General features: G+C 43.9%; 1 protein-coding gene across 1 annotated transcript in view; it reads left to right on the forward strand.

The window, feature by feature from the left end:
* The window catches only part of plxna2 (plexin A2), a 211,398-nt gene that overhangs the window by 100,027 nt on the left and 97,861 nt on the right, over positions 1-13,510 (forward strand). Inside the window, exon 5 of the mRNA XM_061057927.1 lies at positions 10,472-10,572. Coding sequence (XP_060913910.1) covers positions 10,472-10,572 — 101 coding nt within the window. The remainder of the gene's footprint in view (positions 1-10,471; positions 10,573-13,510) is intronic.

Genomic DNA, 13,510 nt, shown 5'->3' on the forward strand with positions numbered 1-13,510 from the left:
TCCAGTCATGTGGGCAAACAATGGCAGGTGGATTCTGGTGAATCTACCAGAACGGCTCAATTGAATGAACCCAGAAAAAAAACAAGGTTAGAATAAAATGATAATAAGTGAGACAGGTCTGTGTACAGACAGACGTTGGGACCATAACCAAGAGATACAGAGAAAAAGCAGTGGGAGAAAACGCAGGTGTCAAGCGTCGAGTTAGTTAACAGTAACAGGTTGTTAATGCAGAGAGTCTGGGCTGTAAGTATCACTCATAGAAACCAACTCACTTACGTCAATTCAGCTGTACATACATTAGTTCCCATCGAGCCATGATTAAGCACACTTGAACTCCAGTCTTTCACCACTCCACCCACCGTTTTCATCAGAAGTGACTGAAGATTTTCCCGCTGCAACTAATGTTAATGAGCCCTCAGTCTATAATAATATGAAGTAGCTTTTCCCAGACACACTTTATAATTAGCTTCACTGCCCGCTACGTGACGATGTCTGATGGTGGCTGAGTGGGGGGAAGGTCGCCAGGTATGAATTCATCTTGACTGAGATGAAATAAAAAGATGATTAGTTCGAAAGACGTGGGCCACATTCACAGCCTACATTAGGATGTAGTCGGTGGTGCAGGTGTTACATTCTGAGCAGGAAGACAGTGATAACATTCCTGGTCCAACCCCCCCAAAGTCAAGTCACCTTAATCATGATTCATCAGCATACAAAGATATTCAGCTGAATGAAATGATGTCTCTCACAGACCAGGTACTAAGAGAGTAGCGCAAATAAACAGTACACAAAATATCCCTTCAGGAATATGACTCGTGTGATACAAGTATCAAATTAAAAAAAAAAGAATAATTCTGCTCTCTAAAAAGATTTCCCCCCCTCGCTGGTAGCCTAGTGGTTGTGTCGGGACTCGGGCGTCCCATGTGCGGAGGATGTGGTCCTCACCGGGTTCGGTTCTGACCTTGGTCCCTTTGCCGCATGTCGCCCCCCCCCCATTCTCTCTACCCGGCATTTCCTGTCGCTCCTCGGCTGTCCAATCTAATGATGCTTGTTTTGGATCTATTGCCTGTTGAACCTCTGTAGTGCTTGTAGTCTGCCGGGTGTAGTTTTGAACACCAATGATGTCATTAGTACATTCATTTCTAGAAGAGTTTTCTCACTGTAACATTTTAGTTTTCAAATATTTTTAAGACACATGGTCATTGACATGTGTCGCCCTATCTTAATGTAACACAAAAGACATTTTTTTAACAGTGTTTAGAAAACTATTGTCCGCTGAGTGGTTCACTTAACAAAAAGACTAAACCTTATTTTAGCCCACTAGACCAGTGTGTGTCACTTTTTATTGCTGTCTTTGCACATGGCTGCACACACACGCACACATGCACATTTACAAACCCCTTCCTGGCACTTTCACAGCTCCCTGTGTCCGTCTCTTAAATGTCAGTGTGGGCCTTTAAACCAGTTGCCAGTGAGCAAGCGGGGCAGAGGGGGTTTGAGAGTTCAAAGTGGTCAGGCAGCATGGATGTAATTTCCTCCTTTTAGCCCCCTGACTGAATTACTAAGCAAAGAGGGCCACTTTGACTGGGAGCAGCCGAGGAGAGTGAACACGGGGAGCGCAGGAGAGAGGGTTCAGGAAAAGGGGGAAGATATGTGGAGATAAGTGAAAAGAAAGGCGAGTTAGGGCCATGGGCTTGGAGATAAAATCACCAGTATCAATATTAACATCCTTAGCTTGAATAAAAGTGCGCATATGAGATCTGTTAGTGAGTTAAGGCAGTGCAGCTATCATTAGCTCTGCTGTGTTTTTAATGAAACCAATAAGTCATGTATTAGTTTATGAATGGGTTTCTTCCTTGTAGGTGTTTTTCAAAGGTTTTTAGTTGACAAAGATTTCCGCTTAAGTTAATTTTCTGAGGGTAAAACACTGATTTTGTTTTAAATCCACATCAGTTTTGATGCAAGTTATTCAACAGCTTTGGGAGCATTTACAGCTTTCAGCACCAACAGCTTTATCTGTCTTCAATATGTACAAAAACGCAGCTGAAGCACACACACACACACACACATATATACCCTAGTCGGTCAAACCTCTCCCCCTCCTCTCCTTGCCCAAAAAATCAGGATTGAAGCCATACATAATTGATACACTCCTAGCTGTATCGACTGGTTGGATTTTTCATCCCCCCTGCTGGTCGATTCCCTCACTCCATTATTTCTATGCTCGCGCTCCCTCCACTGCCCCCCACCCCCCCACTCCCCCAGTGACTCCTCCTTCTAGTTCTCTTGCCGGTAATACCACACACACACACACACACTCGCCGACACACACAAAGATTATGAGTGTCCCATCTTCCTTCTCCACCTGCCGCATTGCACACTGCCCCAGTTTGTATTTAATCCATACAGTCGGCAGTCAGTCCAGGAGACACATGTTGAAATGTAATGCCATGTTTGTAGAAATACGCATGCCAGTGTGTGTCTATACTGTATGCATGTCCATGAGAGTAGGGGCTTCATCTGAATTTTCGGCACAGGGGGATATCGGATACTTAACATACAGAATTCTGAGAGGACTTATGAATTAAATAAAATCATTTTTGGACTCATGGTAATAAGTTATTGAACACTAATATATAAGCATACACTATTGTGATATATTCTAAGCTTGATAGGTGAATCTGTACAAAGATGAATATTTGACTCTTTACTGACAGATGTTTTGGGTCAATTGAATAAAGGAGATGTGGGGATATAGGGTTACACAAAATTCCCTCTGGAAAATGGTAAGAAATGTAACAATGTAACTAAATTTTCACATGAATTAGACTTCTACTTCTCTACTGTCACACAGAACTGATTTATCCAATACGCCGACGATGATATCTTTTACATTAGTTATTCAACCGTGATGTGTTCTATAGACTTTAAAGCTTCTGGAACATATAAATATCCTGTGGTATATGATTCCTCATGTCTGTCACCAGCAGAACAATGAAACTGAAAATATATAGCAGAAGAAGAGAACAAATGTCAGCCATAAGGATAGTGTCAAACAACCCATTTTAACTAACTACAGAAACTCATATTGGCTGAAAAGACCTGAGGTCTACGCCTCATGAATTCCACCAGAGAAACCACAACAATGGCCGTTCATCATAAGAGATGTCATGGGAAAACGCTGGACTGTATTATTACTAGTTTAAACACATAGTAAGCGTCCCTGGGTCAACCTTGACACATAATGGACACTCAGCCTCAGAGTTCAAACCACGGTCAGAAGACACACGCCTGACCTGGTCCTCCCCCTTCTTTCCTGCCTGGCAGTTCATCTCACACCAGTCTGTTACTTCTGATGGGCTGCCAGGGACCAGTCCTGGCCAGGACTGAAGGGGGTACAGGGGGGAGGGGGCGTTTAAGTACTAATAAAGAGGGGATGTGGGAGTGTTTGTTTTGGGCATTGGGATTTGGAAACAGCATTTCTGCTTCATCAGTAGTTTGACAGCATCCACTATTTAGTGACAATTCAGAGAGGTAGTATATCTCCTTTTAACTATCTACCCTCCTTTTCATTCTGTATTCAAACCTTCCTTTGTGTTTTTACAGTATTTTGATGTTTTCAATTGACCCAAATCTAAGAGCTCAGGCCAAATCCAATAAACAAAATAAATGTGTGTGTGCGTGTCTCATTGTGTTTAGCCTCTGAGTGGGTGAATAGACAAAGAGAAATAAAGGCTGTGACAACAAAGGTCAAAAGCTCCCATTTCTACACCAAATCATTTTTGTAGTACCGTATAGGAGATGACTGTTAGTAGATGAACCATGCTGTATCATTTCATTTTGCCTCAGCCTTCTCTCCCTCCAAGGTTTAGCCTTTTAGAATCGATGAATAATATCTACTGTGAATGCTATCTGCTCTACTTTCAAAATCAGTTATTCTGAAAACCACCCGGTATAAAAGAGTCTGACCTTCAGAGAAACCACAAATATACAACGGTGCTGTATATCCCATTGAATTCTACTAACATCCTTTTTATCCAGAACATATCCTGCGCTGTTGCTGGAGACAGTGCTTTAATAAATGCAATACAGTGGAAGGGAATCAATATTGTGTAGTCCTACACTAAACTTGTTTCTCTCAAACGACTTGTCAGGAAGCCTTCTGACATCTGGAACAAGCACAACAACAAAAACAAGGATTCTAAAAGCGATTCCTTTTAGTGCGAACACAGCCGCAGATAGCGTCGGTACGTCTCCAGGGGGATAAAGGTTGTCGTTTTTTTTTATGTACATGATGAGGAGGGGTTTTATGTGCAGCCCTTCTATGTGCACATGTGGTTTAAATTAATGACTTTTACACATTTGCTCTAGGAATGTGGGTTTTTTAAGCCATCATCAAAGGTCCCAGCTGTTGGGGTGTCTTAGCAGATTCAACTGGAGGCCCCCAAGGGATCAACACCAGTGCACCCCCCAACAACCGCACACGTGATGCCTCTGTTCTGTCCCTAATCAAGCTGTGTGCAATTAGTGGAAGTCTCGAGGTTTGATTATCCTTGGACTAGCCATAACACTTCAACACCTCTCGTCTCTGAGCCAGCCATGCTAAGGTTGAGTATTGATGATTAGGCTGAACCACTGTTTGACCTCAGTCTTATACTCCACAAAAACCCGAGAAAAAGTAATGCAATTTCATTTCTTATTTTCACATTCAGGTAAATCACAGCTTGGGCACACACTTAACCCTTGCTTAGAAAATGTGTGTTTTCTTTTCTGTTGTTTTGCACAGGCGGCAAGTCTTTTTATGTAGGCCTAAAATGTTGTTGCATTGTTGTTGTGTGTCATTTGATGGTACTGTATTCATTATATTTATTTTGTGAAGGACTTTTCAGCCATATAATTGCCATACAGAACGCTGTGGTGGATTGACCTCAGTTTGCTAATATATCAAAATGATGGACAGCCTTCAGATTTTCATGTTTTGTTTTAAGAATTGCAACAAAGACGGAACACATTTTGTTAACGTCTGCTTGAGGGATGCCATTGTTGTGGGTGAATGTCAACCAGCCGGATGAGACACCTCAGAGAGGTTTTGGTTGAGAGTACAGATAAAGGATTTTGTTAGCTAATGAAAAGGAGACCAAAAAAAAAGGTGGAGAGAGTTAGGAGGAGACAAGGGAGACATGGCAGTGGTCTTCTAGAAAAGCCTCTGTGGGATTATTAGAGCAGATTAAAGGCTGGCTGGTCAGGGAAGTATCTTAGACGTCCATGTGTAGTTAACCTGGACTGGAGGGTCACTGTGGGACCAAGAGACTCAGAGGCATGAAGATTTCACTGGTTTTTCACTCATTCTGCGGCAAGTGTTTGCTCTGCTTTTGTGCCTTTTCTGATTAGGCAGCTCAACACAATCCCAGATACCCCTCTCTCTCTCTCTCTCTCTCTCTGCTGGAATTGGTATTGTGTTCATGATCGATGTGCCTCATTCCAGTGACGTGGTGGCCTGGCTAACTCTCATTAAAAATGGATAGGGGAGCCGCCACTGTGTGTATTTGTGTGCCTGTGTGTGTGTGTCTACACATGCTTAAGAGGAGGTGTAGGTGGCAGGAAGTCCCAGAGGTGCCAGCTGTTTATCATACACTGCTCAAGGTTTTGGGGGGGCTGTTGGATGAGGGGGTGTTCCCGAGGTCAGAACCAGGCCTGTTGCCTTGGCAACTGTTCGCAAAAACTGCTTCCTCTGCATTACTGGTGACGATGGGATTCTTCCCTTCCTCTTTGGCTCGGCGTCGTAAGGCACATCTGGCACCGCAGAGACTCGGCCTCTTCAGAACACAAAGCAGCTGACCACTTCCCTCTCTGCACTATCCTCCTTTATATATTTTTCAGTTTTCCTCTTCTATCCTGCCCAAGTCCCCATCCATCACAGAGGTGCAGTGAGCATGGCTGTTCTCAGGGCAGCAGGTCAGAGGAGCTGAACTGGAGTCACAATTCACAGGTGGCTGGGGGAGAAAAAAAAAACGGGGGGGAAAAAAACATGTACAGTGGGAATTCTTTCTCATGCTGTAAAGGCAGCAGCAGGTTTATTATGCAATGCCCAAACCTCCAGCTCTCTGTGACAACACTGTCACCTCCCTGGTTTTTGTTGTTGTTGGAAGTTGTTGTTCTCAGGAGACAACTGAAACAAAAATAAGCCACATACATTATTTATAAAAGATGCACGGGGAAAGTTCTCTTGTTGGTGGCCCCCGATGGCAGCGGATGATGCCAAGTTGAATTTAGAAGACTTCATTTCACAAAAATTACGTTAGGTTAAACACACACAAAAAGGATTGCCTTTTCCAGAAAAACTGGTCTTCAATTTTGATATTTAACTTGATTAGATTTTTGCATTTTTGTTTAAAAAATATGTCCAGACTGAAGTGTTAATGCTAGGCATTATTAATAGTGCACAAATCCCTAGCTGGGTATAGGTTTCAGAGGTAGACACGACTGCCCTGCATTAGTTAAGGATTTGACATCATGAATGGAAGCTGGAGCCTATTCAACACGAGCCTTTGAAAGAGAGGAAGCTGTTGTTTTAACCCGCGGCTGTCAGTCAGTCCCCCAGGTTTTTCCACTGTGCGACTCCACTGTAGCCTCTTTGGTTGAATAACCCCCCGCTTGGGTCATCTGAAGCGGGAATTTTATTAGCATTCATTTACCAGAGCTCAGCGATGCTGCTCCTCGACAATGCTCCGTCTACCTCAGGTCAGCTGTGGCAACTGTTTGAATGTGTTTTTTTTTAAAGCAGAGACAGAGAGCAGAGAAAGTTGGAGGCAATATCAGATCACATGCAGAGCTTCTTTGTCTTCCTTGAAAAACACAGGAACAAAAATCTGCACATCCGTTGGCGCTGTGCATGTGTGCGTACAAACACACGTACACACACATGCATGCACAGTGGGAGAAGGGGCTTCATTGTGCAGCCCTGCTGTGCTGAGTGACTGTAGCGTGTGCTGGGCAACAGCTGCTGTGATCCCCCCTGACACCCCCCCCTCACCCCCTCACCTCCACTACTGGCCCATGCTGGCCTTAACATCAATACAAACACACACACACACACACACACACACACACACACACACACACTCATACAGTACACACAGCACAGAGATGAATACACATTCATCTCCCTCATTCTGTGCTCTTTCAGTTTACAGATCTTTGTTTGCCGGTTCACCTCGCTGCTCTTCCTCCATGTTACCTTTATTTCTGCGTTTCAGTCGGCATCAGCTGACAGCGGGGCTGCATCTGTCTGTCTTTTTAAACACAGCTCCATAAGGGGTACCCCTCCCCCCCCCCCTCCCCCCAACTCCCCCGACTTTTCCCCCCCGCTGACAGCTGTCTCCACACTGTAACCCTTTCAAGCCTCTGGGCCCTCTGTGAAAGTTATACTATAAAGTCTCAAAAGCCTCGCACATGGTTCTGGAAGGATCTGAAGTCCTTTTTTTGGGGGGGGGGGGGGAGGTGAAGAGGGGATTCAGACACTTTGAGATACACACATAGGCCTCCAGACTGAGTTGACTGTTTCCTGCCCAGCCTCGCTCCTGGTGGGCTTGTTTGTCATCAGTCGCGGCTTCTACTGCTGATGTGACCTCGTCTGCAGCTCATTACAGCGTGCCACCTGTTTGTCCTGAAGCAAGAAGAGAGACACACGCACACAAACACACACAGAGTTTGTCGAGGTGACAGGGGGTTAATCTAACAGGGGTGTCCATGCTGGATCGAGGCTGCCACACAGCACAGAGACTGTCAACGTCCCGCCGAGTGAATGGCCTTCTTTGTGTCCCCCCGGGCTCGTCTTTCTGTTGCCACAGGGTTTAGGACCGGCAGACAGGTGGAGGGTTGTGGAGCTTTTTGAAGAGCAAAGCCCAAAACAAAGAAAAGTATATATGCTGGAGCACATATGGCTCAGAGATATCACAGCAGCTGACAGTTTGTGCAGACTTCATAGGCAGCACCATTCATAATATTGACACACCGACTATTGATACTATGCTCAGGGTACGAAATGCTGTTATAACGACAGACTGCTGTGTTCCTGCTCTGCAAAACATTAAACATTTTACTTTCATTTCATAGCTTTTTATATGACCAGCAACTGACCAGCATTTCAAGCTCAAATATTTGTTATGTAGGCTAAGCCTAGCTAGACAACAGCTAGCATAATCAACCACTTCCTTGATGATGATGCAGTTTAAATGTTTCATAACTATCCAAAGGAAAGGTCTCAAATCCTGTTTAATGGTTATGTTAGCCAGCTGTAAGAAACACTAGCTAACTGTAAAGAAACTGCATTTTTAGCTAGCTAGAATGGTAGCTACAGATTTTAGTCGAATGTTAGCTTCCGTAACTTAGCTGACGGTATTGTTTTATCTTCATAACATTATGTACACCTAGATTTAACAATTAACTGACTTTTCATTTATCCATTAAAAAACAAATAACTGATAACCGCTCGTCAAATGAAATTAAACTTTTGAGTTTTTCATCTTGAGAGAAGAAAAATGGCCACTTTGTGAATATGACAAATAGCAGGCACTCATTACAAATTTTCGCCACGAGCTGCATTTAAAAAAAATTAATTAAATACATTATAATGGAAAATAGCCGTTGATTGACACCCAGCTGTTATCTCTTAGCAGCTGACAGTTAATTTGAGCCATTTGTACTAACAGCAATTAATATCACCCAGTTGTGGGCGATTTTGCACGGGGGGGTTCACATTCACAACAACACTTAAATGGTGTTTTTTGCACCTTTCATTCCCTCCCCCACATTTTGCAGAGGAGCCACTTATTAGGCATTGATCCGAGCTGAGCAGGGCACACACTGTCACAGGCGGCTGTCATTATCCAACCAGGCAATTGCCAGGAAACCGAAAGACAGACATGGCAGTAAATTAACCTGTGTTAGACTCTGAAATTCACTTCTTCTTTTTTTTTTTTTTTTTTTTAAAGCCTTTGCTCTCCGTTGGATTCGGATCCTCTGCTGGTGTTTGTGTGGCAGAGTGTGTCGCGGAGTGCGTACGTTTACTCCTGCTGACAGGGGATGTAGGTGCGAGCTGGACAGCCCCATTTGACACTCAAATACACACACACACACACACACACACACACACACACACACACACACACACACACTGACCTCCATATCACACTCTGTGCTGCACAAACAGACTGAGGGCCATGTGGCTGAGCAGAACCTTGTCTGGCAGACAAACAGACGCAGACAGAGGCACAGCTAGATTCACACACACACACACACACACACACACACACACACAAACACATATATAACTGACAGACGGATGAGTGCGTGTTTTGCAGCAGCTGTGAACAGTCCCAGCAGAGGAGGAGATGCATTTTTGATACTCATCCTTCTCCAGTGTTTTACATCCAAATATGTAAATTGTCAAGTCTGCATTTGTGTACGTTCAATGTAAAACACAAACAAGGATGTTTGTTCTCTATTCAAATGACTGTAGACCAAACAGGCCTGTGTGGAGCAGTGTGGATTTGTGGTGTGGAGTGGGTGTGTGTGTGTGTTTGCTTTGTGCTCAAAGTGCTTAGTCAAATCCTCGGCTGTTGACACTTTCAACATGTTTTTGCTTTGAAATACCACTTTTGATCTCCAGTCATTTCTTTTAAGCACGAACTTACAGTACAACGTTAATAATTGCTTTTCAGTTGCACAGTTATGTAGCTGTCATTTGTTTGTTTTAAAGTAATGATTTTTACATTTGCTTGGGGGAGGGAAGGAAAGCATACCCAATAGTTAATAACTCTGATGTTTTCTATAACTGTACTGCAGTTGTACATCGCTTTGAAAGTTTAAAAGTCTTTCATCACTTTCCTCCCCCCCTCACATTTTACATTTTTTGTAATCAAGTTGGACACATACTTTGGAGAAAAGTGTGCGTCCCTCCTCCTCCATGTGTAGGTGTGTTTGTTCAGGCTGTACCTACATGGACAGATGCCCTGCTGGAGACAAGAGGCCATTGATGGCAGAGAAACAGCTTTCTCTAGCCAACTGATCCCACCTGCTCACTTCTGTTTCTCTGGCCTCACATAAAGGCACCAGTTGCCCGTGCAGTTGAGATCTCACATATTGACATAAAGGGGCAGAGTTGACCCCAAACATATGACGCACATCATCTCGAGCATCAGGCTCAACATACAAGATTGAAATTGTTGCGATACTGGAGCAGGAAGGAATCATGCATAACATTTCATAACACAGAACAATCATACTTATTGTTTGATACATGTGGAAGCTGAAAACTTCTTCAATCGTCTATTGTTGTGTGACTGAATGAGCTGCTTTTTTTTTTTTAGCACGCACTCAAACCCTGAGGCTTATTTTTTTTCCCCTCCTGCGCATCTTGTGATGTCTATCGTGCTGCGCTCTAACTCTGACCCTTTCATGTGCTTTTCAGGTCACCCAAGTTCCCATCGAGTCATGCGAGCAGTACGGGACCTGCGGTGAGTGCCTGAGCTCTGGAGACCCTCACTGCGGCTGGTGTGTCCTGCATAACATGTAAGTGCTCTCAGTCATCATCCAGTCAGGTCACAGATACATTACTCACAGAATGTGTTGAACATTTCCCAAAACGGCCAAAAATTCCCACGTTTAGGGCTAGAAAATCTCATTGATTTGAAATCATTGGAAGACAATACTTGGCATCTGTTTGGAAATGCCTCAGTGGTCTAAAACTTTGTATTCCATGTTACTTGATATTGACAGGAAATGAAACCATTAAGTCTGTGTGGACTCCAAATAGACCCTTTCTTTAATCACTTTTCCTGCACACAAAGCAAATGTGCTCCTTGTGCATTGCCCTCTCATGTTTAAAAGACACTGCTCTAAATCTGGTGGAGACAAATCATGTCTGTTGTGCATTTTATAAGCAACTTTTTGGTAAATTTACCCCCCACTGTAACAACAGAAGCCATTGGAATAAGCATAGAAGCCCTGTGAGTGACACCTGCTGGAGCTTAGAGGGACTACAACAAACTGAACTTCTAGAAAGCCAGACAGGAGAAGAAAAAAGAGGGTGAAAAAACAAAGGAGGCTTGGAAAAACATATGTTTTTATTGTACTTGGAGTGTGAGTCACTTAATGTGGTATCGACTGAGTCCAATGAAACAGTTAAGAGGATATATTGCAGATGAGGAATCAGAAAGACGTTCATTCCTGTCTCCATCGCTCCCTTTTTTGTTTCTTAAGCACACACATCCTCTCATCAGTCTGAGAGATTCTTCTTCTTCTTCTTAGCTGACAAGTCTTGAATCCCCCTCTCAGGTCCCTTCCTAAATGCAGCCCCTCTCTCTAAAGGTATAGCTGAATATTTGTGTGTGTCAGAGCCCCGCCGCAATCATCATTATCGTGATGGCGGCCCCTGCAAAGTGCACTTAAAGTAATTTACATCACTCCAAAGCCGGGACAGGACAAATAATTGCCTAGCGACAAGGTAATTCAGCATGTGCCAGTGTGGAGGTGCGGGGCGCGGGGAGGGGCCGACTAAAGCTGGGTATTCTCAGCAGTGTGCGTGCCTTCACACAGGGATCATTTACCACAACATTAGCCTCCGCGCTAGGCTGTTAATCATATGCTTTTTTTGTGTAGGTGTGGTAAGGAAGGGAATAAAAAAAAAGATGAGTGGGGATTCAACATCCACAGTGTGTAAGAGATGGTGATGCTAAAAGGTGAATGGGTTCTGGGGCTGCTATGGTGAAAGCAGCTGTGAGAGAGAAACAGCTGGTTGGTTCTTGAGTGTGTCTGTAAGGGCTTCGGTCTGAGTGTGTGCGTGCACATGGGTTTTTTTTTTTTTCTTCCGATTTCTGTGTACATGCACAAACACTTGTGTGGAGCGCTGTACTGTACCGTCGGGAGAAAAGGGTCAGCACCCCGATTCACGTCAGATCAGCCATCTGTTCTCTCCACGCAGCAGACCCTGGTGCCACCTGTCTCTGCTCCTAATACCCCCTTTCTCTTGCCCTGACCCTGCAATGAGCATGGCAGGACCCCTGTCAGCGCCAGATGAGTTACTGCACAGACGGGAAAAAAAAAAGTTCAGAGAAGAATAGTTAACTGTTCTTTGCTTTTGGTCCTGTTGACGACTTGTATGTACATTTTCAGTTTGAACCTGATAAACAAAATGAAACGCCATAATCAAGAAAGAAACTTCGATGTGCCACAGAAAGAATCTTAAATTGGCTAAAGTGTAAAAGTGACAAAAATGCACTTTCACTTTGCGTGTATTTTCTACTATTGACAAAGCATTCACTTCAATGCTGCCTCTCAGAAAACACATCTATCCACTTGTAGACATTGACAAAGAAAGCATGAAAAGAGCGTCAGTAATCAGTGTACCTGCCTGGTTCAAATCTACACTGATGCTGTAGTCGCCACAACAACATCTCCCTAGTTTTTACTACAGCAGCTAAAAGTGCAACACATCAGTTTATACAAGGACCAGAAAAGAAAAATAAATCATAAAAAACTTAAACACAATCTTATTTCTGAAGCAGTGAGGGATGAGAATGTTCTATCAGAGTTGCAGATGCTCAGTTAATTATCCCTTCTTGTATTTAAAAGATATTTCAAGGAAGCAGGCATCAACGCTGCTTTAACAAAGTACATTTTCTCCTGCCTGGGATCAATGCTTTTTATCGGATCTTGTCTTATCTTGTTTACCCGGAGCCAACTTGTTAATTTGCCAGCTTATGACACAGCAAAAATAAATTGAGATCATAGCTGTGAGACCAGGAGGTATTTGCTGCATAGTTAAGCTTTGCATGAAGATCTTACTGTGCAACACAACCAGCAAGAAGAAGCAAGTATGTGTCAAATACTGCTGCAGCAAAAACAGCTGCACCCTTCTGCTGAAGAGCCCCCCCCCCCATCCCACACATCCAAAATTAAATTTCTCGCCAGCCGTGGTGCCATCCACAGCTGTAATCACTCCCGCTTCCTTCTGCCCCCTTTTCCCATTCCTGATCCTCCACTTCTTCTCCAACCATTCCTTAGTCATTGTTGATTTTTTTGAAATCATATCCCCTCCCCCTCTCCTCCCCCCCCCCCCACTCTTTTCCATGTTCCCCTCTCACTTCGCTCAAAGCAAAGCTAGCATGTGAGCTACAGCGCTCATCTCCTCTCAGCTCAGCACATCTCAACACTGCGCTGTCTCCCATTTAGACACCATTCCCCTCTGGAATAAGCTCCTCCACACTCCAGAGAGGGATGGTTGCCACGCATAAACACCCTTTGCTTTGATCACCCCCCCCCCCCCCCCCCCCCCCCCTCCCTTCTCTTTCAGCTGCCATCCACAATATACATCCCCCTTTTCTTCTGTGTCCCTCCTTTTCTTTATGTTTGTGCGTGTGTTCTTATTGAAATGCAACTTTCTAAGGTGGCTAATTAGGAACATAGATGGACATTACCTTCCTTTTTTTTTTTCCAGTGACGAGTTTGA

The sequence above is a fragment of the Labrus mixtus genome, chromosome 15, assembly GCF_963584025.1.
Source record: "Labrus mixtus chromosome 15, fLabMix1.1, whole genome shotgun sequence".
Taxonomy (NCBI): Eukaryota; Metazoa; Chordata; class Actinopteri; order Labriformes; family Labridae; genus Labrus; species Labrus mixtus.